This window comes from Penaeus vannamei, chromosome 36 (genome assembly GCF_042767895.1).
Source record: "Penaeus vannamei isolate JL-2024 chromosome 36, ASM4276789v1, whole genome shotgun sequence".
Classification (NCBI taxonomy): Eukaryota; Metazoa; Arthropoda; class Malacostraca; order Decapoda; family Penaeidae; genus Penaeus; species Penaeus vannamei.
This window is the reverse complement of record NC_091584.1, coordinates 21,557,511-21,582,510: the sequence shown is the minus strand read 5'-3', so window position 1 is coordinate 21,582,510 and position 25,000 is coordinate 21,557,511. Positions and strand designations below refer to the sequence as shown.

Below are 25,000 nucleotides of genomic sequence, written 5' to 3'. Positions count from 1 at the left end.
CTATTGGTACAACTGCCATCAATGAAATAGTAATAACAGTAAAGGTGAATATTAATTAATCATAATCAGTTTACATAATGATACCAATATGCATGATATATAATAAAGCAATGGAAATAATAATGGACACAAATATATATTTGATAAAAATGATGACAATGATGATGATGATAATAATAGTAATAATAATAATAATAATAATGACAACAAAAAAAGTGATGATGATGGTAATGATGATGATAATGATAACAATAATGAGACAATAATAATAGTAATAATAATAATAATAATAACAATAACAATAATAGTGGTAATGAGATTACAGACAATAATATATCACAAAAGCAAAATCATACAATAAATGACAGCTGCAATAATCTGAAACATAAGTCATAATCATAATCATAATTGTTATAATATTCAGTACAAATTTTACAAAGAGAAGGTAAAGAGACCTATTTACATTTTATGAGCACAACACATAATGTGTTTGGGTATTATCTTTCACTGAGTACAATCTGTCAGGTATCACTATTGAAAAGGATATGACAAAGAAAAAGAAAGGAAAGAAAAAGCAGAGAAAAAAGAAGAAAAATAGTTGAGTAAAATATATACTATGGAATTTAAATGAAATAACTATACCAAATCTTGCATACTTGCATTACTGCATAAATAACAGAAAGTAATTATATTTTTGTCTAAAAAATAAATAATAATAGTAAATAAAAAACATATAAACATTTTTCTCACATTTCATTTAGCAGATAAAAGCTTGCAAAAGGATTTTGTACTGATTACACAACCGTTTGACGTGCTGTGAGGCTGTACAGCCTTGCAGAAAATGTGCTCTAAATACAGTAGAAACATCTGCCTAGTTGAATACTTTCCTGAAATGTAATTCAATTTTTATTTAGTTTTTTTTTTTGTCTTGGTGATGACTAGAACTAGTGTGCTATCTATGAATCAAAATCTAGATTCTATGACAGTAAACTTTGGCTACTAAAATGTCCTAAAAGCTATTATGTACACAAACTGTACCTCAGCATAACCTTAAATAATTGTAGCACTAACTTCCAGAAGTTACGGAGATGAGAACAAGAAAGGCAAAAAAAAAATCAGTTTGAGCATCTCAAACTTTGGAAAATCCCATCTGCCTACTAGCTGATATAAAAATATTGAAAAGCAACTGCTTGAAAGGGCTTTAAACTTATCTTTTAATGCTTAATACCATAGTTACTCTGATTTCAAGGGGACTCAAAGTATAACCCAGTTTTAGGTACTGTTCACTTGTGTTTTGATTTTCTAATTTTACTTAAGCATAGATGGCTTCACAAGTGTTTAGTCACCTTACAAGTAATTCCTAGACCTACTGATCTCGCCTAATTACCCAACTCATTTAATTCTCAAGAACTTTATTTTTCTATTGCAACAATTATCATGATCAACATCAGTATCATGATCAACATTATTGTTATAATAACATAATCAACAATGCCGTCCAGAATGATAACAAAAACATTTCTTTCAGATCATTTGAAGAATAGGTAAGTAGGTAAGGTAAAGTGGGCCTAGCAGCTAATTTCTTGGTGACAAAGCATGAACTTCTATGCATAAACAAAATTAATGAAACAAAACCAGGTTGGACTGTCCCTTCATACATACACTTCCAGAGCCAGCGAGTTAAGACACCATCCTTCCTAACCAGAATCTTAAATGTTGACAGTATAGTTCTAAAATATGTTCTGAAATGAAAGAGGGAGAGGATGAAAGAGAGGAAGGAAGGATGGAGAAGGGAAGGGGGGAAGGGAAGGGGAGAGGGGGAGGGAGGGTGAGGGGGAGCAAGAGTGAGAGGGAGAGCAAGAGGGAGAGGGAGAGCAAGAGTGAGAGGGAGAGTGAGAGAGAGAGTGAGAGAGAGAGAGGGTGAGAGTGAGTGAGAGTGAGAGAGAGTGACAGAGAGAGAGAATGAGAGTGAGAGAGAGTGAGAGAGAGAGAGAATGAGAGTGAGTGACAGAGAGAGAGAGAGAGAGAGAGAGAGAGAGAGAGAGAGAGAGAGAGAGAGAGAGAGAGAGAGAGAGAGAGAGAGAGAGAGAGAGAGAGAGTGAGAGAGAGAGTGAGAGAGAGAGTGAGAGAGAGAGTGAGAGAGAGAGTGAGAGAGTCAGTGAGAGAGTCAGTGAGAGAGTCAGTGAGAGAGTCAGTGAGAGAGTGAGAGTGAGAGAGGGAGAGAGGGAGAAAGGGAAAGAGGGAGATAGGGAGAAAGGGAGAGAGGGAGAGAGGGAGAGAGGGAGAAAGGGAGAGAGGGAGAAAGGGAGAGAGGGAGAGAGGGAGAGAGGGAGAGAGGGAGAGAGGGAGAAAAGGGAGAGAGGGAGAAAAGGAGAAAGGGAGAAAGAGAGAGAAAGGAAAAAGAGAGAGAATAGGAGAAAGGGAGAGAGAGACAGAGAGAAGTGTAAATAAAGGAAAGGAAGAGCATTAAAAACATGGATTCCACTAGTATCCATAGTTACAAATCAATACAAAGAACTACTTTTTGGTAACTGCACCATCACACATATCACAAAAGTAGTACAAGCGTGAATTAAAAATATAGGAATCATAGCATAATTCCTTCTTTTACATTTCCTCTTCCTTACCATAGAACTGGTCACACACACACCAAATAAATATACAAAATATATCTCTCAAGAAAAAAATACCAGAGGAAAATCAAAATATATCTATCTTGCATGAAAAATCAACAGTGGAATGCCTTACAACGTCCTAGCTTTAAAATACCATATCATATATCATATCACATCTCTGGTGCAAACATTCCCACACATTAATCACCCCTTGTTTTCCTTAAACACATCAGATAGACGAAATGACTAGCATAATGTACATAAACATATCAATTCCTCAAAACTGTCAAAAGTGACACACCAAGAGGAAGACATCAAGTATTGTCATAATCAAAGAAGGCAAACCTACCATAAAATCACAAAAATTCTCACACCAAGTCATCTAAAAACCTTAAAACAATTATTGTTCACTCCCTTGGAAAACCACTGTTCAAACCTGTGGCATGGTGTGTGCTTCATTTAGCAAGTGCTTTATTATGTACAGGTAAATATAGATCATTACGTATTCCAGTTCCTATTTCAGTGGTATCTATTCAAAGGAATGATAATAGTCATTACATAAAAAGGTGTCATTCTCTTACTTTCTTGGCAATGTTTTTTTTTCTTATAAGTATTTACTTGCCTGTTTTAATAATTTGCTTTTCTCTTATTGCCTTTGTAAGCTTGAGTATCAAATAAAATATGAAATTATTTGTAATACATTCCCTCATTGTTCTCATGTTGCCTGCATTCCACTAATATTTAAACCCTATTTCAGATCCAATGTCTTTAAAACTTATGCTTATCAGATCTACTCAAAGATTCCTAAAATAAAAACTGGCTTAAAAGAGTCACCGCATATTCTAACGTAGTCCCCCCTGTTCTCTCGAGCATGTCCCTGTTCAGGTTCATCTTCCTCTTTTAATCTAATCCTTTGAGCTTACATCTCATTTACAGATGACAAACTGATGGAGCACCTTCCTGGTGGTGTGTCAGGATGCTGTCGTAGAGGAGGTGTTCCCATCAGCGTTAGAGGATGGTTGGTTGAGGGGGCATGGCTTGTCGTCTGGGTGTCCCACGCAAGTAACAACCGGTACATGCCCAGAGTCCCACATGCCTGGTCCACACAGCTCACAAAGGCCAACCAGTGTGCAAGGGAGATGGCTCATGCTTCTGTATTGATGCAGCAAACCTCGTGCCTGTGTGGAGAACAACCAAACATAAACTTTATCATTTGTGTGTATGGACAAGCATAGATGAATGTTCTAACCAAGTGTAACATTCTTAAAATTTTGCTCTGTGTCATAAGAAAAGTGAACAGAAGCAATTTTTGCCTTCCTTTCTTTCTAGAAATGGAACAAGAAAAAAGAAAAAGAAAAAGAGAAGAAAAATTACAACAGCCATTTCAAACTGCTTTCACAGACAACATAAAAAAAACATCAAATAAAACCGAAAGCTTGCCTTTTGTAGAGCCATACGACCATCCATGTGATTGGCCAATGATGTGAAGTAGAGCAGGGTCTCATCTGGTCGAAGATTCTGGTCTACTACGTCATTGCCGTACATACTGACAATGGCCACAACAAGGAAGAGGTGGAAGTAGTCAGTCTGGTAGTTACTCCAGCAAGCCTCCCACATTGCCAAGGCTTCATCTTCAGGGAACTCACGCTTGAAGCATCTTTTGGGGTGACACACATACATATAAAAGATTGACATTCTGAAATTTTATAATTTGGTCTTTATATCTACTTTTGTTTCATGTATGCTCTCTAGGATCTAACTGCTCCAAAATGAGGAAAAAATGTATGGGGAAAAGGAAATGAAGATAAAGATATAAAATAAAGTTGAAAGCATAAAATTCTTACAAGAGTATCCATCTGTGGCAGAAGAGAAGGTCCATGCCATCCTGTTGGCTAGCCATGTGGTTGTAGAAACGTGGGACCATTATTCGCAACAGCTCACGGAGGTAACTCTGACAATGAAAGAAAAAAAGATGTATCACTGCAATATTCTGCATCAATAAAACAAAAAATTGAATTAGAAAAAAAAACATCTTTGATAAATACTATCTGATGCTATCTGATGCTTTAAAATGAAGAGCTTCCCACACAGACCCTTTCATCTAACATTATTTCCTCACAATCAAATACTCACTAAATTCTTTTCCATGTCTTCATCCTTTGGAGATGTCACAAAAATGGTTTTGCTCATAAGCCCCGTGAAGCACCAGAAAACGTCGGCCTCATTGCGAACTTCAGCAAGGATAGGGGCCAGTATATCTGACATTCCCTGTGTATACCTGGTAGGAGGGATTCAGAGTCAAAATTTGTTTGATTATAGTGCTCATAAACATGGACAGCAGGACTGGTCTTTATCTCCAGACTTCAAATCAGCTTACCCCATGACTGGATTGTGCACTGCGAAGTTAAGAAGGATTCTCTTCATCTTTTCCAAGTTCGGATTGTCGTTGCCAGCAAAACATGGGTTGGAGCGGTCTGTACGTACCACATCCTTTTCCACCGTACACTGCACATTCCTCATAAACCAATCACGTTCTTCTCCACTCATGTTTTCTCTCACTAAACTGCAGCATAGAAAAAAAAAGTCATGAGACAGGAATCCTAATTAATAAAGATAATATAAACACATATTACAATAAAACATCAACACATTAAAAAGATAAAACTGTTCAACATTGTAAACCACAACATAAATGATAGATGTACTTTATCTTCTCATAGATCTGGTGCTTCTCCTCCATGATTGCCTGGCGCTGTACAAAGGTCGTTCGGTAGTCGTAGTAATGGAGCAGGAATGGCCACACATTTGCTCTCAGTTGGGGCTCGACACCCCCGAAGAATATAGCACGACGGAGAGTGAGGTCATCCTCAATCATTCCATCCTGAAGAGTAATTAAACAATTTTTCCTGAGAGATTTAACTCAAAGATTGTATCATGAGTTCTTCCTGATATCATGTATCCTCTGATTTTTTTGCGTGAGTGTTTCATGTGAATAACTTTATCATAATATAATGATCAATAAGAAAACTCAAAAATGAGAGAGAGAGAGAGAGAGAGAGAGAGAGAGAGAGAGAGAGAGAGAGAGAGAGAGAGAGAGAGAGAGAGAGAGAGAGAGAGATAGAGAGAGAGAGAGAGAGAGAGAGAGAGAGAGAGAGAGAGAAACAGAGAGAGTTAATTATCTCACCTCACTGAAGTATGTAATCCATAATTCTGCATCTAGACGTGGGTGCTGTCCTTCTTCTGGGTGGCATTCCGACTCACTCATTTGTGGCCTTGGAGAAATGTAAATTACTTATGCTACTTACTGTGAATTCCAAAATTATTTACACAAAAAAGTCTTTTGACCATCACTTAAAAAATTCTGTTAACATGCCAATGCTGGATAAGCTTTCAAGTTTATTGTAAATCCTACGTAATTTTGTAACAATATGTTTTCTTTATTCTGACTATACAATCCCTAAAAATACAGGTATGCCCTGCTATATGATTACTGAGTTTCTTAAAAATCAATTGCAAAACATTAGGATTACATTCAGCATTACATATTTTTTTTATTAGGAATGTATTTTCGTCACCTAAAAATAATAAACCTTTTTGCCTTGTTTAAAATATCTAAACAAGGCAAAATAAAATTAAAAGAAAAGGAAATCAACAAAATAGAGAAGGGAATATAGAGAAACCGAGGCGATGAAATAAACGCTCGATTCCATTCCTAAACTTTCCGTTGCCCTATGCCATGAATTCTGGTAGACTCAATTTCATTATGTATTTGACTGCAGGCAAAGACCAATCCCAGATTGTATATCGCAGAGATCTGTTTACAGATTTTTTGAAGGGAGAATGTACAATGATTTAATCAATCAAGTGTCTATTGACTGATATTATGGCAAAAGATGCCTGTATTTGATTAATATTTCCTTCTAATCTTTCACAAATAAAACACTACTACTACTCCCTGATAATTCACTTAACCACTGTACCTGCAGACCATGAACTGCTTCAGGGCCGAGTCCATTGCCTTGCACTCTTCATCTTGCGGCTTCACGAGGAAGTTCCAGTCCTCGAACACCGAAGCCAACTTGTCCAGCCCTCCATGGTGAAAGTGGAATATTTTGTACTGACTCTCTTGGCTGGCAATGACCAACTGGCCACACGTGTGCTCTCGGTCGCTGAAGAACAGACGCAGTGACCTGCACTGACCTTGACGAGATAAAAAAGAATTGAAGCTTTGTGAACTTCCCTTTTGAATTCTCTTTGAAATCAAAGTCAATTGTGCATAGATCCTGTTTAGCCATCTAGAACAAGAGTATCATGCCCCCCTACATCATGAATAGATCTACTGATAGAATTCTGTGCACAAAAAATATTTAAAAATTCTCTTTTTCTTATGTACAGAAATATTATCAAGACATTCTTCCATTCATATCATCTCATTTGTTACCACTAAACTTATGATACTCTCATTATAATCCCAATTCTATTCAAGAACAACAAAACTATAACCTGAAATCTTTTCATCAAGGCACTGATACACTTGAATGGTTATAGCTTTTATTTTCTTATACACAAATATCTAAATATAAACAAACATTTTAATAAAACTACATGCATATATACATATTTCTATATATGAAAATAAAAACTAGCTAGCACAACACCATGGCTCAAGATGCAAGCAGTACTCACTGACGTCAATGCTGAATATGCCGCACTTATGTTCCCTTCTAATGGGTGAGGACCCTCCATCGACAGGTGTTGGGCAGAACGACGAGAGAGAAGAATCCGGGAAGGCGAGGTTAGCTGAGTAGGCCATTGACTCTGCGCTTCTCTCGTACCAATACTGATCTCCTGTGTGTGGAAGAAGAACAGCAGGGTCTCACTTTTCATCCTTGGGAGAAGAGGATGAAATGAAGCTGGGGAAGAAATAAAGACTGGAACAACTAAAAACTGTTAATAAACTTGTGTGCTGGAAGGACTCTTTGTCTAGGAGTCCTTGGAAACTGGATTCTGTTCATATGCTCTGTTACATGTGTTTGAGGAGTCTTATGTAATTTACTGTTCAGTTAATAATAATAAAACTTGGGAAAAAGTCAATTAGAAAACAATATTCATAATGATGATGATGAAAAAAAGAAGAAAGAAAAAAGAAGATAATAATTATTAAACAAAACAAAACAACAATAAAAATAATAAATATAATAATATTAACAATACTAATAATAGTAATAATAATAATAACAAAAATAATAAATATAATAATATCATCAATACTAATAATAGTAATAATAATAGTAATAACAATAATAATAATAATACTAATAATTATAAAACGAATATCAATAACAATAATAACAATATTAATAATAATAACAATATCAATAACAATCATTATAACAGTAACAATATCAACAATCATCTGAGTAATAATGAATAAAATATTATATAGATTAGCTTCAGGAAGACTAAATTAATCATCTTAAAAGCACACATGTTAATATATGTGCTGTATCTTGTAATATACCACATGGCCTAATATAACTTAAAACATTTAGATAAATACATAAGAGCTTTGATGTGTAAAACTGAGAAACAGTCGAAACATAAATCATATTAGCTACAATTTCTCACAACACCTATCACAGTCAATAAATTTAGTAAAGATATCTAAATTGTTTAAAAATAAATATATAAACTCCGGAAAACTATCAGTATTACATTTCCTGCTAGAAGCACCCGTATAATACAGCCCAAAACTATCAATCAAAATCTGCAAACAAAATAACCATTGTGGACAAATACTCCGTATTATCAGAAGAACAAAGATCTTGTACTTTTATTACTTCAATGCTAATCTAATCATGCCTATCTAAATAGGGGGAGATTTAGACATTTCTCTACCTACCACTAAATTGGTATGTCATGTAAAATACATAGATGTTAAAAAATTATCACACGCACACACACACAACACACACACACGCTTGCACACACACACACACACACACACACACACACACACACACACACACACACACACACACACACACACACACACACACACACACACACACACACACCCACGCACGCACGCACGCACGCACGCACGCACGCACGCACGCACGCACGCACGCACGCACACACACACAGAGGCACACCCATGTCCCTATGTATAAAATTGAATAAAAACATCAATATATAGATAAATTCTGTTCAGTAGGAAAAAGGCCTAAATGACTTGCCTTGTGAGGCAAACCTTTTGAAAATTATTGCTTATGTGCAATTCATATCCCAAAAATACTTTTCTGGGTAATTTTACTGGTAAATTATGAATTTTCAGTAATCAACAGATGAAGAACAATCTAATGTAGAATACTTACCAAGAGATATACTAAAATATAAAAAAGTAATTAGCAGATTGGAATTGCTAATAGTCTGGGGATCACACACAATATAATTTTGTTTTTCTTTTCACGTAAGAATAAATATTAGAGGAGACTCAGAAATGGGAAGAGGGACAGATGAAGCATAAAAGAAAAAGAAAAAGAGATGAAAGATAAAGACATGGAGAAAGTGAAATAACAAAAGATGTATGAGGGAAGACAGAAATGAGGGAGGGAGTGTAATATATTTCAGTGTCACTTCTTTACTTTATGGTATGTTGCAAAATTATACACTCTTAATTATTTCCCATACTATTTTCAATGACTATATTTCCAGTCTTAGGGAAACTTTAATAAATCCTGGGCAGTGACCCAAGTTCTTTTTCTAATTTTCCATTTCTATCACATATAATAAGAGCAAAATCTATTCCTCCACCATCAACTTCCTTTTCATTAACTGGTTATCATCCTCTAACGGACACTGAATTCCACACGTCTTGCATTGTGATTCTTGTTTATCAGGTTTTGCTCTACCAAAACACACTGTCTCACCATTAGTAGCATTTGCTCTTGACTCTTACTGTTCTTCAGATTATTTCAAATCAACATCCCTTCCCCATTCACCACGTTCAGGTGAGTAATGCAAGTTGTTTCATCTTATTGATTAAGCATCTCCTGTGAATTTATAAAATAATTCAAGGATTTTATCTGAAGGGGCTCTTCACCCTTCCAACCATAGGTACCAAAACCTGTATTCAAACAACACAGGTAAACTCTCTATATGTCAAAATATCATGTACAGATATAGGGGCACAGCTGATAATATGTGGACCCATGATCTGGGACCTATTACCTCATAACATAAGAAACATACAGTATTCTAATACATTCAAAAAGAATTAAAAGGAACATCTCTTAATCATCAATAATAATAATATATAATAATAATATCAATAATAATCTTAAACACCAGGTTTCAAAATACAAGAAGTAAGACTTTCATTTAACAACAATCAATTTTATGTGTGTCTCATATTTATATGTAGTATAAAATTACTTTTTGTGTAATAAGAATAACCACTGTAACAAATGGAATAAAGTATTTTTAATTTGAATCTGAATTCCTGTGGATGTGTTCTCACTCTCTTGTGTCCCTTGGTCTCCATGTATATTCACTGAGACAAACAAGATCTGAAACCTTGAGAAACTCTCTTCAGAATCCTGTTTGAAATCAAAGTCAATTGCATTGATCTTTCTTAGCAATCTGACCAAAGAAAACAAAATCTAATTCTCTCTGTGCAGCCTACTTCAATCTGTTCGTGCCACAGAGGAATATGCATGAAATATGAAATAATGATCAGAGGAATAACTGTACAATTAATTGTTTATAATTAGGTAGGATGGGAGAGGAAGAGAGGAGAGATTTAAGAACAGGGAGAGAAGTCTGGAGTGAGAAACAGTGTGAAGGAAGAGATGAGAAAAAGAGAAATGAAGATGGAAAGAAAAGACAGAAAAGGAGAAATGAAGATGGAAAGAAAAGACAGAAAAGGAGAAATGAAGATGGAAAGAAAAGACAGAAAAGGAGAAATGAAGATGGAAAGAAAAGACAGAAAAGAGAGCCTGAGGTACAAGACAGAAGACATCTTATGGATGACTGGAAAGCCAGGATAGTAAACAGAGAGGAACTGAATGCTATAAATCAAAAAAAGAAGAAGAAGAAAACACTATGCCCCCATGCATATGCTTTTACTAATCACAGTAACTAACACAGTAAAGGTAAACTCAAAATGTGCAACAGATTAATCAGACTCTCCTCAAGCTGCAAAATCAAGTACATAAAAATCTGTCCATAGTTGTTCTTGAAAGAGATCTATACTAAAGCTCACTAGAAGGTAGTTCTAAGATATGATATTATCTATAAAGCATAGAGCACAAACTTTTAGTGTCTCCAAGTCTTCGGAAGTGTTATTTTGTTATTTTTTCTCTAAAATGTACAAAGCAATGCAGAAGAAAGAGGAAACCTGATGTATTCTTTTACTTGTTAGTTGAGGGACACAGTAAGAATAAGAATAACTAGTTCTATGTGCCTGAATCTAAGGTCTGAACTTACAAAGTCCGAGTCTGAGATCATGAGGCAAAGAGAAGCCAGGGGTAATTTCTCCATTCTTATGGTGACTGATTCATAGGGCTGAAATCGAGGAGAAAAAGGCATACACAAACCAACTGCAATAACTGTATACTCCAGTAACTGGAAAAACTTTATACTGATATTCTGCCACTATGTGAATGGGCAACATAATAAAGGCAGTATTACAATAACAAACTCCTGGTCAGTTTATACATTTACTGCCTTTCTCCCTCAAACATTTCATTGCATTTCAGGAACTCAAATGGAACTGACTGTATAGATCTAAGTAAGCTGAGCAAGATTTTGAAGTCAAAATGAAATGTTTAATGAATATCTTATCAAAATATAAACTCCCATACTCATATCAAAACATCATAAAGAAAAATAAGTACAAACAAAACTAATCTATTCTCTTAGAATTTATTTCAGTTCAACCTGCCACATGGGAGAACAAATGATAAAAAAAATATCATACTATCATATCTAAACTTTGCAGATATCTGAAAACAAGTGAAAGACAGGCTAAAAATGCATAGGTTTACCCATTCAAAGAAAGAACATACTGTGTTTTTGGCAACTACATGAAAATAAAACAACAGCATTCAATAGTTGCTTTCAGAAACCCAATCAAACAAAGCAAACAAGTTCACATTCAATTTCAGAAGGAGATGCAAAAGCTCTGTAGCAATAATTCTTCTTAAAGGTAAATTATAGCAGCCCACATATATCAAAATAAGCAAATGAAGAATCCATATTTCTATCTTAAGGAAAACTAATAAATAAAATTGTGAAATAAACACACATAAGCACTAAAATATCAAAACACCTTAAGCCACTTTAATGATTTCTTATCATTTGCCTAAAATCCTCTCTAAATCTTTCTTTCAGTAATGTAATCCATAGCCTAAAATCACACATAAGAAAACCCAAAATAGAGACAACTGTGAATATTGCTAACTGGCATACGAAGGTGCAATTACTGCTATAATAACAAAAAATATTAATTTGATACATTTGCAACATACCCTCCTTTGCCAGCTAATTATCGTCAAAGTATGTCTTTTCAATTTTATCTCTCTTTTTACCCCATTCAGTCTTGTGAGTTATATAATTTCCTATTATCACTGTTGGCTGAGTAACTAATGCCAGATGCTTAACCCCTTCGATCCAGGTGATGTGACCATGTTGTCATGAAAAAATTTGGCATGAGGGGCAGGTGATGTGGAGATGCTGTAATGGTAAAAAATGGCTTTTGCCTTACATTGATAAGAGAGTGTTGAATGTAATATCTATGAGATATGATTTGAAAAATGCTGGCTACAGGGAAGACACCATCTCTATGCTCAGCAATGTATTACTGGCTGCTGTGAACAGCGGTACAGATTGTATTACAGAAAATTGAATATTATGGAGAGAGAGAGAGAGAGAGAGAGAGGGAGAGAGAGAAATAAAATGGCATTTTCTTTTCTTTTCTTGAGTTATTTAAAACATACAGAGATGATATGGTGTCTGTGCAAGGAAAACAGTCTATAACAATCTGCATAAAGCAAACCAAAAGACAAGTATGGACATTGGAAAATGTTAAAAAGGCTAAAAACGATTATGTAAAGGGGAGGCATAGTCTTGTCACCGCACATGAGTGTTCACATATGTCCAGCCCACAAGCAGTGCACCTAGCAGGGCAGACCCTTATGTATTTCAGTCCATATGATTGCCGTGAAGCAACAGGAGTCAGGGGATTAAAGAGTATCATTTTAAATCTCAGAAGTCTTGCAATGGCTATGGAATATATAAAATATCAACCCACTGTAAAGAGGTCACTTCAAAATCATTTTTTTTGGGGGGGCGGGGGAGATCTGGAATAACAATATCAAAAGAAAAATGACCCAATACCTTTTAAATAAAAATCAATGAGTGAACAAGAAATAAATGATGCAACTCTATACTCAAAGACCTGACTACACTTATTCTTTTCACCAACCTGTGAAAAATGGAAAAAAAAAGAAAATAATCAGTATAGACTTTTTACATCAGCATCCCCTAAGAACTTTGAAGCAGGGTTATCATTCTCTACAGTACTTACACAAACATACCCGTAATCTAGATGGCATTTCTTACATTCCAGAATCAAAGGTATCAAACTATACTCTACAATTAATATCATTATGAAATCTCATTTGTCTGAACGTAACATGCTTTTGACAAGCTGTGTATCAAATGAAAAGGTTATTCTGTAGTTATAAAAGAAAAATATCAATATTTCCTACAACCTCAAAAGATGCAGTATACTCATTCTTAAACTGGACTATAAACAACCAAACTACAGGAAATAATACCTCTGAAAAGAAGCTGAATCAGGTAATAACAGTCCATGTAAATGGTACAAGAATGTATTTGTACCGATTAAACAGGATGGAGAAATTAAATCATATAATAGACTGAAAGAGAGAAGAAAAATAACTGATAAAAAGCCTAGCCAATAGGTATAAGGATACTGAATGACACATTAGAGAAAAAAAGCACACTGTATGGTAAATAACTAATTAAAAAGATGATTAAAAGAAAAAGAAAATCAAATGCCACAGGATCAAGGAAAGCAAGCAATACAAAGATCAAGGGAAACCAAAACAAAAGACAACAATTACGGATCTACAAGACGTACCACTAGACGATGTGAAGTAATGAGGAGTAGGAGACAACTGGGGTTCAGGAGAGGAGTCTAGACTATCTTCACCTTCACTTTGCAGTTGACGTCCCTGCAATGGGTTTCCCTTCCCCTTGGCGATGGTTAGAGTCTCTGCTGGCTTCTCCCCATCCGAGCTGCTGTCTGATGATATGTATCTGAGCTTGTGCATGTCCCTCGCTCGTAGTGTTCCTTCCTTGTCGACCTCTTCCACGTCCCCTGAGCTGCCTGAATCTTCTCTGCTGTCTTCATCATCCCTGTCTTCTGCCCCTTCTTCATTGCTTGCCAGGAGGTCACTCTGCTCACTCTCCTGGGAGTCTTTTGTTATCTCATCCCCCGTCTCTGTGTTCTCCTCCTCGTCTGAGATGCTCTTCGCCCCCTTCTCTTCTCCCATATCCTCGTCTCTTTTCTCCTCGTTCTCTACTGTGGCCCACTCATCTTTTCTTTCTCCTCCTTCTGAAGTGGCCTCCTCATTCCTTCTCTCGTCTTTCTCCTCACTGCTTGGATCACCACTTTCTGTTGTTTCTCCTCCATCTCCCTCATCTTTTTCTTTATGCTGTTCTACACTACTGCTTCCTTCGCTGTTAGGGCTATTCTCGTCTTTTGGCTGTGTGACCTCACTTGCTGTATCCATAGATGAAATACCAGAAGTGGACATGGCTGCATCATCCATTGAAGTCTGCAAAGCAAATAATTATCTTAAATATAAAATCAAGGAATGATATATATTATGAATCTGTTTATATCTATGGCCTGCTTTCCAAGTCTATTTTTTCTTCTTACATATATAGATACAAAATCAAGAAAAGAAAAAAAATTATAAAAAGAAAGAAAATAACAGGAAATTTAAAAAATAAGCATAAACTCATCCAATGATTATCTAATCTAAGTCTGATCTGTCAATAATCTAATCATGGCCTGTCAATAAAGATTAAATCTGATCAGGTTTTCAACACATCAGGTTCCATTGCACATTTTCAAAACAAACAGGATTTCTATGTGACAATACAAATTGTTTAGTTTATAAACTCCTGATAGCAATTCACTGACCAGTAATTATGTAATCAAGTAATCTTTTACATGAGGATAAAACAATAATTGCATCTTCTTTGCACAAAGAAAGAACATATAGTATATGACAACATAAATAAACTAATTAACATCTGTATCATGAAAAATGAAAGATAGAAAAGAGGAAGCAAAGAAATCATACATAATATTGGAAATGACTAAAAAGAAAGAAAAAGAAGAAAAATAAAGTAACAAATCTACATAGTCCCCTCTTTCTTTAAAAGAACAAGAATCCTACACCACTAACATGCAGCACATAAACAAAGTCATATGAAAAACAAGAATGCAACATGAAAACCTGAAGAAACATCCAGGAGCTGTCTGATACTGTTGCCTCAACTTTCAAAGTACCTATTTTCAGTACAGTTGCCTTCCCACCCACACACAAACCTCATAACTAAACAACCACATCAACTCACCTTTCTCACTGCGCTGTTACCGTCGTGCAGCACCAAGGACGAGACAGAGAGAGATTCTGAGTCTGAGGTTGGGCAGGGTGAGTTACTTGAGCTGCTGCCCTCCAGGCTGTTGGAGTAAAACCACTACATATTAATTTTTTAAGTGGCATGGGGGTTTGTGTCTATGATTACTATTCTAATTTTCTGCTTATTATTAGACATTTCATGATCTAAAATATCTACACTATGGTCTGATTATTTGTTTGAACATCTACAATGAGCTACAGTGTACTAAGACATTTATACCCAAGAAACAGCTGTCGAGGCAAAACTAACCCCACATACTTCATCTGTGAAATCAGCTCATGATTTCTGCGCAGGCGGTCATTAGGGATCCAGTTGAGGTGGAGTGTTGTGCCCAGAGTGCTGTCCGCCCGGCACTTAATCACGAGGTAACCAGGATGGTGGACTCTTTCTCCATCACATCGGTAACGAGATGGAGGGTGGACGCATACATTGTTCTTGCCTGGTGAGATGAAATTTGTATTGTTACTGGCCATTTTATGCAAAAATAAAACATCAATTGGTTACCTGACTATATTAAAAGGAAAAGTTGAAGGCCATATGATTAACCCCTAAAATCCAACTTCTCCCCTTTGAAGATGTGAGTACCTTTCTTGTACCAGCTTGTCCGAGTATCAGCTATTAAAAACCAGCTGGCCGTTCTCCCACCTCTATTAAGGTATGAACAGAAGAGTGAATGTATACCCCCTCCAACCCACTTATCCATCCCCTGGTCCTTCCCCGAGGCTCCCTGCATCTCCAACCAACACAGCTGCTTCCAGGAGTGACTTAGCTGGAATGTCATTTTATTTTTTTTATGTGTATTTCTTTTATACAGGAAATTAAGGCAAAATGATACATTATTATTTTTTTGAACTGAGTATAGTAAGAATAATATAATTTTTTTTTTAATCTATTTTTTTTATTTATTTATTTATTTTTTTGTTATTTTACTTGATGCTTCACTCTTCAATAACTATTTGACATAAAAACATGAGACATGACTTATCTTATGTGTAGAATCAATTTCTTCAAATAATACAGACAAACCAAGGAACTATGGGGCATAGGTGTTGAAATCATTTAACAATTATGAAGCAACTGAGACACTGATACCCACACTATTTGACATAGATGGGAAGAGGTATAGATAGACTGAAAAACATGAGTAAAGACACAAAACTACAAAGAATCAGAATATAAATATATAAAAGTTAAACAAAGGCAAGTGAGTGGCAATCGCAAATCCAGACATAAAAGCACACACATATAGTTACAAATGGAAATGAACAAATAAAATTAAAAATGCATTTCCTGTACCACATTAATTATCCTAAATAACTTGTATTTTTCTATCTTATCAAAGAGGAAATGATGTCATCACTACTCACTTGTTGGCTTTTTAAGTGGAAAAAAAACACTAACAAATAAACCTTTAACAAACACAAAATATATGTTTAAAAGACATATGTGCATCTGTTACCAGCATTGCACTGTTTGGCATGGGCTCTGTACCTGCTGGCTATTTGGCAATAATTAACAAACCTCCATTCTATATATTATGCAAAGGTAGAGCATGCAGACTTCTTCAGTGATCTATCTTCAAATCAAGAACCAATCTAAGCTCTTTATTACCAGAACATATCTGCTAGAGGTTTCTTATTCTGTACGAGTGCAAAATGCGGAGGATGCATTAACAACTTGACACCACACCACAAACCCTATGCTTGTATGCCTTCCAACAGAGGTCAAGCAATTCTTCAAATGGATATGGACAGAACACAGTCAACACAATTACGAAAAAAGTTCCATTTGGCCTCTGATAAATTTATTGATCATTACATAAATTCTGTAAAAGGATGGTCATAAGAGAGATAATAAAAAAATAAAGGATTCAGAAAATGACAATATGACAAATATTACATTTAAACTATTTCATGAACGTTCACATCTACATAAACTTTTAACATTGTGCAAGCCTCAATAGCTGCACTACAAGAACATTTTCTGCGTTCTGCTAAACTCCATGGTTTGCATAACTCTGGTAATTGTCTATTTGCTTGTCTTCAACCAAACTGTTTGAAATTCGCAATTTTGAGAACAAATGAGTGCTTGATCCTTGTACATTACATACTGATAGACAACATATGAACCAAAACTATCATAGTACTCAAAAAATTAATAGTAGGGCCTGCTGGTATCAGTCTTTGCACATTGAATGATTAATTAGTTACATTATCTGTAAAATAAGAAATCAAATTATAATGTCAATGATACCATAACTTTCTATTTCTACTAATATCAATAAACTATTTTCAAATATATACAATTTCATTTAATATATACTTATTCTAGGTTGTATTCAAATGATCATAGGAAATAATGGGAATTATGAGTATATTTGAATACACTGACCACTGCAATAATTGGCTTTATAAGCATATAATCAAATTCAATTAATTGTCTGAAATATGAATGATCAACACATCCAACTGAAGAAACAACCGCTCACCCTCTACATCAAGAAAAATCATATTACCAAGAACATTCACAGCAAGTGTACACTGAGCACAAAAAGTGAATCTTGAACTTACAGAAGACGATATCTCCATCCTCGTACATCTGTTTTGAAGAATCTGTGCCGGTGATGCCAAGAAAGCTCGAAGCCCGTCTCAGAATGCCGTTTAGAGACATGGTGGCCGTTGGCAAGATTTGCAAGTGGCAGCCGATTCAGCAGGTGTATCGCTTGCGCCTTAGGCTTTGATTGACTCAAATTCCATCCTTTTACCTGGAAAATAATTTGATAGGTGAAAACTGTGTAGCCCTGGAATTTATATATATTTGAGGCATTTTAATACAATTTAAAGATTGAATGAAAAAGAAAGTAAATGAGAAAAATGGTGCATGTACAGCTTTCACACACGTGATTCAAGTAATGACTGAGAACATCTTGTTAAAAAGCTAGGCACAGGTGTTAACTGCATTTAATTTGACGTTTTTATCTTTATTTGATAAGGTGCATTGGTTCATTTAACAAGGTATCAAAATTTCCTTAATACGCAATAAATAGTAGCACATACTCCATATTCAGTTCAATTAACCTAACATTTCTATCCACAGATATTGTAAAATAAAAAAGCGAAGTGTATAAAATTGGTAAATATCCACCCACGCCTTATCCCTAAAAAAAAAAAAAAGAAAAAAAAGTGAAGCTAATAATGAAATAATACACACATTCATCTTCTCCAGCTTTCTTAAATTCCGGTTCAGAGTCAACTACATACTCACAATATGAAGGAATTGACAGTATAAAAGGGGAAATTCACGTGAAATAAGCGCACTGAAGTGTCACCTTTGCCCAACTACGTCAGTCTGTCACAGCTGACGTCAGACCACAACAGCGTCATTCACTCCCACTTAAAAATACGATATGTCTCAAATGTTCATATTTATTTATCTCTTCAAAGGGAACATATTGCAATATATTGATGATTATCATATGCTTTTTATTATTCCATTTTTGATAAATAAGATGTAGCGTTTGGAGATTCATGTTTTTCTGCCTTTTTAAAAATCAAACAACGAAGAGCAAAACATCTTTGTATATTTCATGTTTATTCGTTCCTGTATCTACTTGCTGTGTGTCTTGCCAATTTTAGGATTGACTTGTCCATGAATTAGATACAAATATATCATGTGATGCCAACTAGCCCAGTGTAGTGCATTAGCCTCATATGAATCCTTTCTAGGGATGCAATATAGATTGAGTATACATCTTTTTTAATGAAATTGATAATAGACATTTAGATAATAGTAGAGAAATAGCAGCTCAGAAAAATACAGAAAATTGCCTCTTAAAATATTCCCTATAACAAATGTCAACGCACTCACTTTCATCATATATTCCCATAGTGTAAGCGACGGCTCTTATCTCTGCCGGACGATGAGCGAGAAATGTAAACAAACTCGGCACGATAGTTGGGCGGTGAAAAAATTATCTCGGTTTTCTGCTGAAATTTTTACGCTGAGTGGGAATCATGTCGAGTGACGAGTCAGGAGATCAAGTCATTTTAGCGACAGCTAGTTATGATCACAATATCAAGTTGTGGCAAGCCCATAGTGGGATTTGCCAGCGCACTCTTCAACACAACGAGTCTGTATCCTTTGAATAGACATGATGGTTAATTTTGTTTATTCACCTCATTTATTATTATTTCTACCAGTTATCATTCTTGACTTGCCCTAGTAGTTTTGTTTTTCGTTATTTATCCGTGTTATATATTCTAGTTCTTATTTCGTTTCTAAATGCTACACTCAAACTGAAGTTTAAAGTAGAAGGAACAAGGAAAGGATTGCACTAGAATGAATAAACTAGATTTTAACTGTATATGCTACCAAGACTGAATCTGAAGATCAAAGATGTTGAATATTTTTTATAAAAATGGATAAGTTAGGCAGTATTCTTCACCGACTTTATAATTGATGCCCTATTTTCTATGTCTGAACTTGTAAATAAAACAATGAAAGGAAGACAGAGAAATACACAATTTTACCAAGGGCCTTTAGGCTGTATTGCTAATTCTTTCCTTTAAGAAACAGCAAGAGGAAAAGGCATTTGCCATAATCATATGCTTCCCTTGTGTACAACTAATACTGCATGAATCCTTTGTATCTCTTGTTCCACATCCCTCTTAGTACTACTGTTGGCATTCTCTGCAAATACTTTCATATAATTGTTTTCACAGTTTTACCCCTCAAACATTATCGTCATCAGTTATCAATCTTCAATCTTCAATCTCCAATCATTAATCTTCATTCTTCAGTCATCATCATCATCATCCATCATCACCACTACTATCAATGATCACCACTGTCCATCATCATCATCATCATCATCATCATCAATCATCAACCATCACCACTACTATCAATGATCATCACCACTGTCCATCATCATCATCTTCAGTCATCATCACCACTACTATAAATTATCATCACCTCTGTCCATCACCATCATCCATCATCACCACTACTATCAATGATCATCACCACTATCCATCATCATTATCATCATCATCCATCATCACCACTACTATCAATGATCATCACCAATGTCCATAATCATCACCATCATCACTAGTACTATCAATGATCATCACCACTGTCCATCATCATCACCTATCATCACCAGTTCTATCAATGATCATCACCACTGTCCATCATCATCACCTATCATCACCAGTACTATCAATGATCATCACCACTGTCCATCATCATCATCATCATCATCACTTAAAAAAAGAAAAGAAAAAGAAAAAAGGTTTAAATCATACTTGTCACGGGATATAAAGGAGAGAATGATTGAGTTTCAGTATATTGTCTGGGACGAGAGTCTGCTATTGTAATTTTTTTGCACAAGTGATAAGTTATTGCTGCTTTTATTTGTAGATATTTAGCCAATTATATTTTTTTTAAAGGTCATTTTCCAGTACTATTTGAATGACCATGATGAAAATAGTGTGTTCATTTTAACTTGTTGGAACTGACTGCCTTGCAGCTCAGTTGTGATCCAAAATGCAATAAAAGACTTATGAGAGTTGGTGTTTGTCTTGTAGTCCTGTCCCACACGAACACACATGTGTAGTATCAAGACTCCTTGCCTACTCTTTGCTGTGTTAATAGCTCATATTCTACATATGTAATTTTGCCATTTTCTGATGCCTGAATTTCTCATTTCCTACACTGTATCATAATAGTAATAGACTGCTTTCATTGAGCAGACTCTATATTATCTCTTTAGATATCTACAATGCTGCACAATAACAATAATGACAAGTAACAGTGTGTTACTTGTGTTATTTTTTTTTTACATTGTAATTTTCAGTTTTCTTGAACATTGTGCTTCCAGTCAAGGCAGCCAGGAGTGTTACTGCACATGTAAATAGTGTCTTGACGTGCCAGTAACAGACGGTAAATTCCACTCATGTTTACTGGTGGAAATGATGCAAGAATCCCTCTCTAAAGGTCACTGAGTCTAATCTCCCTCCAAGAACTTTCTACACATGGCAAGATGTCCCTGTCAGTCCCCAATCAGCAACATTATCTGTTAAGGACATATTTCTGTCATCCTATCCCTTTGCCAATTTTTTTCACGATGACAGATCCCCATCACCTACCACTCAGCCATGTCCATGTCTCCCAGATCCAGTAGTTTAACTGCTTGGTAGTTGGAAATTACATACATATGATGGATTCAGATAGTCAAATCAGAATTTATGCTTTATGTTTTCTGTTATGGTTGAATAAATTATAAATTGCAAAATTTAATGTGAGAATGTATTTGGCAAAAAAAAGATATACATAAATATTTATATTTATGTATGTATATGTATGTATTAGTATGTATTTGTGTATGTATATGTATGTATATATGTATGTATTTGTATGTATATGCGTTTGTATGTATATGTATGTCTGCATGTATAAGTATGTATGCTTGTATATGTATATATGTATATGTATATAGGTATATGTATATAGGTATATGTATATATGTATATGTATATAGGTATATGTATGTATGTATGTATATATATGTATATATGTATATGTATGTTTGTTTATGTATTTATATTTATGTATGTATATTTATGTATGCATATGTATATTGATGTATGTATGTTTTTGTATGTATATTTATGTTTTATATATGTTTGTATGTTTGGGGACATATATGTATATTTATGTATGTATGTATGTAATGTATGTAATGTATGTAATGATTTTACCTATGGTGTGTATTTGTGAATACTTTTACTCTGGTGTTACTGTGTCTCTATTACTTACTAAACTTTTTGTTAATAAAAGGTAAAAGAGATGATGAGGGTCCTGCAACATATAAGCGTCAGTAATTTTACCATGTTACTAGAACCTCACCAGTTTTTATTCTACGTACCTTGATATTGAGAACTGATGGGATTCTATTTATCTTCTTCCCTTGAAAACCACTACAATCGAGCATATTTTCCTCTACCATTGCTTTTTAGTAATATAGAACATTCCTTTCCCAATTAGTAGAGAAGAATAGAACATCCAGTGTAGAATTATCCTTAACTGGAAACAGCAAGTGAATGCCATGGAAATAACGCCTGACCGACAGTTGCTCGCAGCTGCAGGGTACCAGCATATCCGTATGTATGACATCAACTCCTCAGCACCAAATCCAGTTATCAACTATGAGGGAGTGAGCAAAAATGTTACAGCTGTAGGATTCCAGGAGGATGGCAAGTGGATGTTCACAGGGGGAGAGGATTCTACTGCTAAAATATGGGATTTGAGGTATGGCCAAAGAAAAAAAAAGAAAGAAAAAGAAATATATATATATATATATATATATATATATATATATATATATATATATATATATATATATATATATATATATATATATATATATATATATATATGTATGTATGTATGTATATATATGTATATATATATATATATATATATATATATATATATATATATATATATATATATATATATATATATATATATATATATGATAATAATAATAATATTAATATTAATATAAATATAAATATAGATATAGATATAGATATAAATATAAATATAAATATAAATATAAATATAAATAATAATAATAATAATAATAATAATAATAATAATAATAATAATAATGATAATAATAATAATAATAATAATAATAATAATAATAATAATAATAATAATAATAATAATGATATATAAAAATCATGTGTTTCCATGTCTTGTATGACTTGTGAGTTTTGAGGTGATGAGGTATTTTATTTGGAATTTATGTATAATTCAAGGATTTTTGTAGCTCACTCACCACCTGCTTAAATTCTATCAAAGTACTCCTGCTTTCCCTCTGGAGACATCATCATGACACAATCAGCTTTGTAGATACAATTGGAAATTTATTGGTAATATTACAACCACTTAACAGGTCCAGAAACTTGCACGTGTCGAGAATCTTCCAAGTTAGTGCTCCGGTCAACTGTGCTTGCCTTCACCCAAACCAGGCAGAGCTCTTTGTCGGGGATCAGTCTGGAGTGATTCACATTTGGGATGTGAAAACTGAGCATAATGAGCAGCTGGTGAGTATATTTCATGCTGATTATTCAGAAAATGGATGAATGATACAGCAAATGATACGTACTTTATGTAAATGTGGATGCGAATATTAATATACAGTAACACCACTGTTGATAAGAACCCTATTGCTTAAATGTAAGATTTAATTCTGGCAGATACCTGAACCTGATGCCAGTATCCAAAGCATTGCCATTGATCCTGAAGGCACTTACATGGCTGCGGTGAACAACAAGGGCAAATGCTACGTGTGGAGACTCTCAGGTGGAACAGGCGATACACCCATCACACTCACTCCCACAAAATCACTCCTTGCTCACAACAAATATGCACTCAAAGTCAAGTTCAGTCCGGATTCTACGTAAGTTTGTTTTAATTTGCTTGGGAATGAGTTTTGTGTACTTAATTTGCTTTGTGTGCAGTAATCAAGAATATTTGATGTTTTATGGAACTATTGAAGATGCATAATTCTCTAGATATTATCAAATTCGCCAATACAATTATCAGTGATATTGCTTTTAGTTTTTCCGTTATTTTATTATTTCTCTGTAGTTTACAATAGATATCAGACAATGTCTTCAAATCAACATTTTCTTGAAACTTTTGATAACAAGTATTATGACATAAATTTGTGCCGATTATACTTCTTTCAGCATGATGGTAACAACATCAGCTGATCACACAGCCAAGATATGGAAAACGGCTGATTTCTCTCAGATGACAGAGCTCCGAGACAGTAGTCAGCGCTGGGTGTGGGATGTTGCCTTTTCTGCTGACTCTCAACATGTTGTGACTGGTAAATTATTTTATTTATTTTTCTTGTTAGTTCAAGCTGTAGATATGTACTTAAGATTTTATTTTCATTTGTTTGAATGAAAGGACATTTCTCATTTGTTTTGATTTGAGATATTAAACAAAATCAGAAATTTCCCGTGTGTTTGAATCTATGATGCTGAAACAGAGGTTGGAAATTTATCATGTGCTTAAAAGTAAGATATTCAACAGGTAGGAATTTGGAATGTTCTGACAGTGCTTCATTGAATTTAACATGCAAATCCTCTTGCAGGTTCCTCGGATAACACGGCACGGTTATGGTCTGTGGAAACAGGAGAAGTGAAGCGGGAATACTCGGGACATCAGAAAACCATCTCCGCCATTGCATTCAGAGATGTGTTATACTCTTAATATATGTGTATATTTTCCAAGTCTTTGTACATGCTTTTTCTTTATTTTACATATGTGTGTAAGATGTAACTTTTGTTGTATTTCCTTGCTGGGAGTACTTCCAGGAAAAAATAAGAAACCAAGTCACATGTATTTTATGAATATCCTTTTATGTTATTTAAGGACATCTTAAAATTGTATAAGTGCTTTAGATATTTCATCTGTTAGATATGAAAAGTAACAATAAAAATGCCAAATATTAAGCAAAATGTTGAAATGGAAAAATAAAGTTGTTGTTGCTTATGTAATGTTCTTAAAATAAACTTATTGTGGTATTAAATGAGGCATTTTATTTTGTG

General features: G+C 34.6%; 2 protein-coding genes across 7 annotated transcripts in view; one reads left to right on the top strand and one right to left on the bottom strand.

Moving 5' to 3' along the window:
• Positions 1 to 18,747, bottom strand: part of TBC1D16 (TBC1 domain family member 16) — a 20,125-nt gene extending 1,378 nt beyond the window's left edge. The window contains exons 1-14 of one of the 6 annotated variants that reach the window (XM_070114733.1): positions 18,691 to 18,747; positions 17,933 to 18,126; positions 15,612 to 15,801; positions 15,297 to 15,402; positions 13,786 to 14,485; positions 7,302 to 7,463; positions 6,596 to 6,815; positions 5,800 to 5,887; positions 5,321 to 5,496; positions 4,993 to 5,178; positions 4,749 to 4,893; positions 4,460 to 4,566; positions 4,056 to 4,272; positions 1 to 3,793 (exon numbers count right to left, since the gene is read on the bottom strand). The exon at positions 1 to 3,793 is cut by the window's left edge and continues 1,378 nt beyond it. In XM_070114733.1, the coding sequence (XP_069970834.1) occupies positions 3,587 to 3,793; positions 4,056 to 4,272; positions 4,460 to 4,566; positions 4,749 to 4,893; positions 4,993 to 5,178; positions 5,321 to 5,496; positions 5,800 to 5,887; positions 6,596 to 6,815; positions 7,302 to 7,463; positions 13,786 to 14,485; positions 15,297 to 15,402; positions 15,612 to 15,801; positions 17,933 to 18,032 (2,604 nt within the window). In that variant the 5' untranslated portion in view covers positions 18,033 to 18,126; positions 18,691 to 18,747 and the 3' untranslated portion in view covers positions 1 to 3,586. Of the gene's footprint in view, positions 3,794 to 4,055; positions 4,273 to 4,459; positions 4,567 to 4,748; positions 4,894 to 4,992; positions 5,179 to 5,320; positions 5,497 to 5,799; positions 5,888 to 6,595; positions 6,816 to 7,301; positions 7,464 to 13,785; positions 14,486 to 15,296; positions 15,403 to 15,611; positions 15,802 to 17,932; positions 18,127 to 18,622 lie in introns of all 6 variants that reach the window. The other 5 variants (XM_027378766.2, XM_070114737.1, XM_070114736.1 and 2 more) reach the window with 5 other exon arrangements.
• Positions 18,748 to 19,253: 506 nt separating this feature from the next.
• On the top strand, positions 19,254 to 24,981 carry Lst8 (MTOR associated protein, LST8). Its single transcript, XM_027378767.2, has 6 exons — positions 19,254 to 19,495; positions 22,462 to 22,676; positions 23,332 to 23,482; positions 23,636 to 23,838; positions 24,131 to 24,273; positions 24,544 to 24,981. Exons 1-6 carry the CDS (start codon positions 19,376 to 19,378, stop codon positions 24,660 to 24,662), a joined length of 951 nt encoding a protein of 316 aa, XP_027234568.1. The 5' UTR covers positions 19,254 to 19,375; the 3' UTR covers positions 24,663 to 24,981.
• The last annotated feature ends 19 nt before the right edge of the window (positions 24,982 to 25,000 follow it).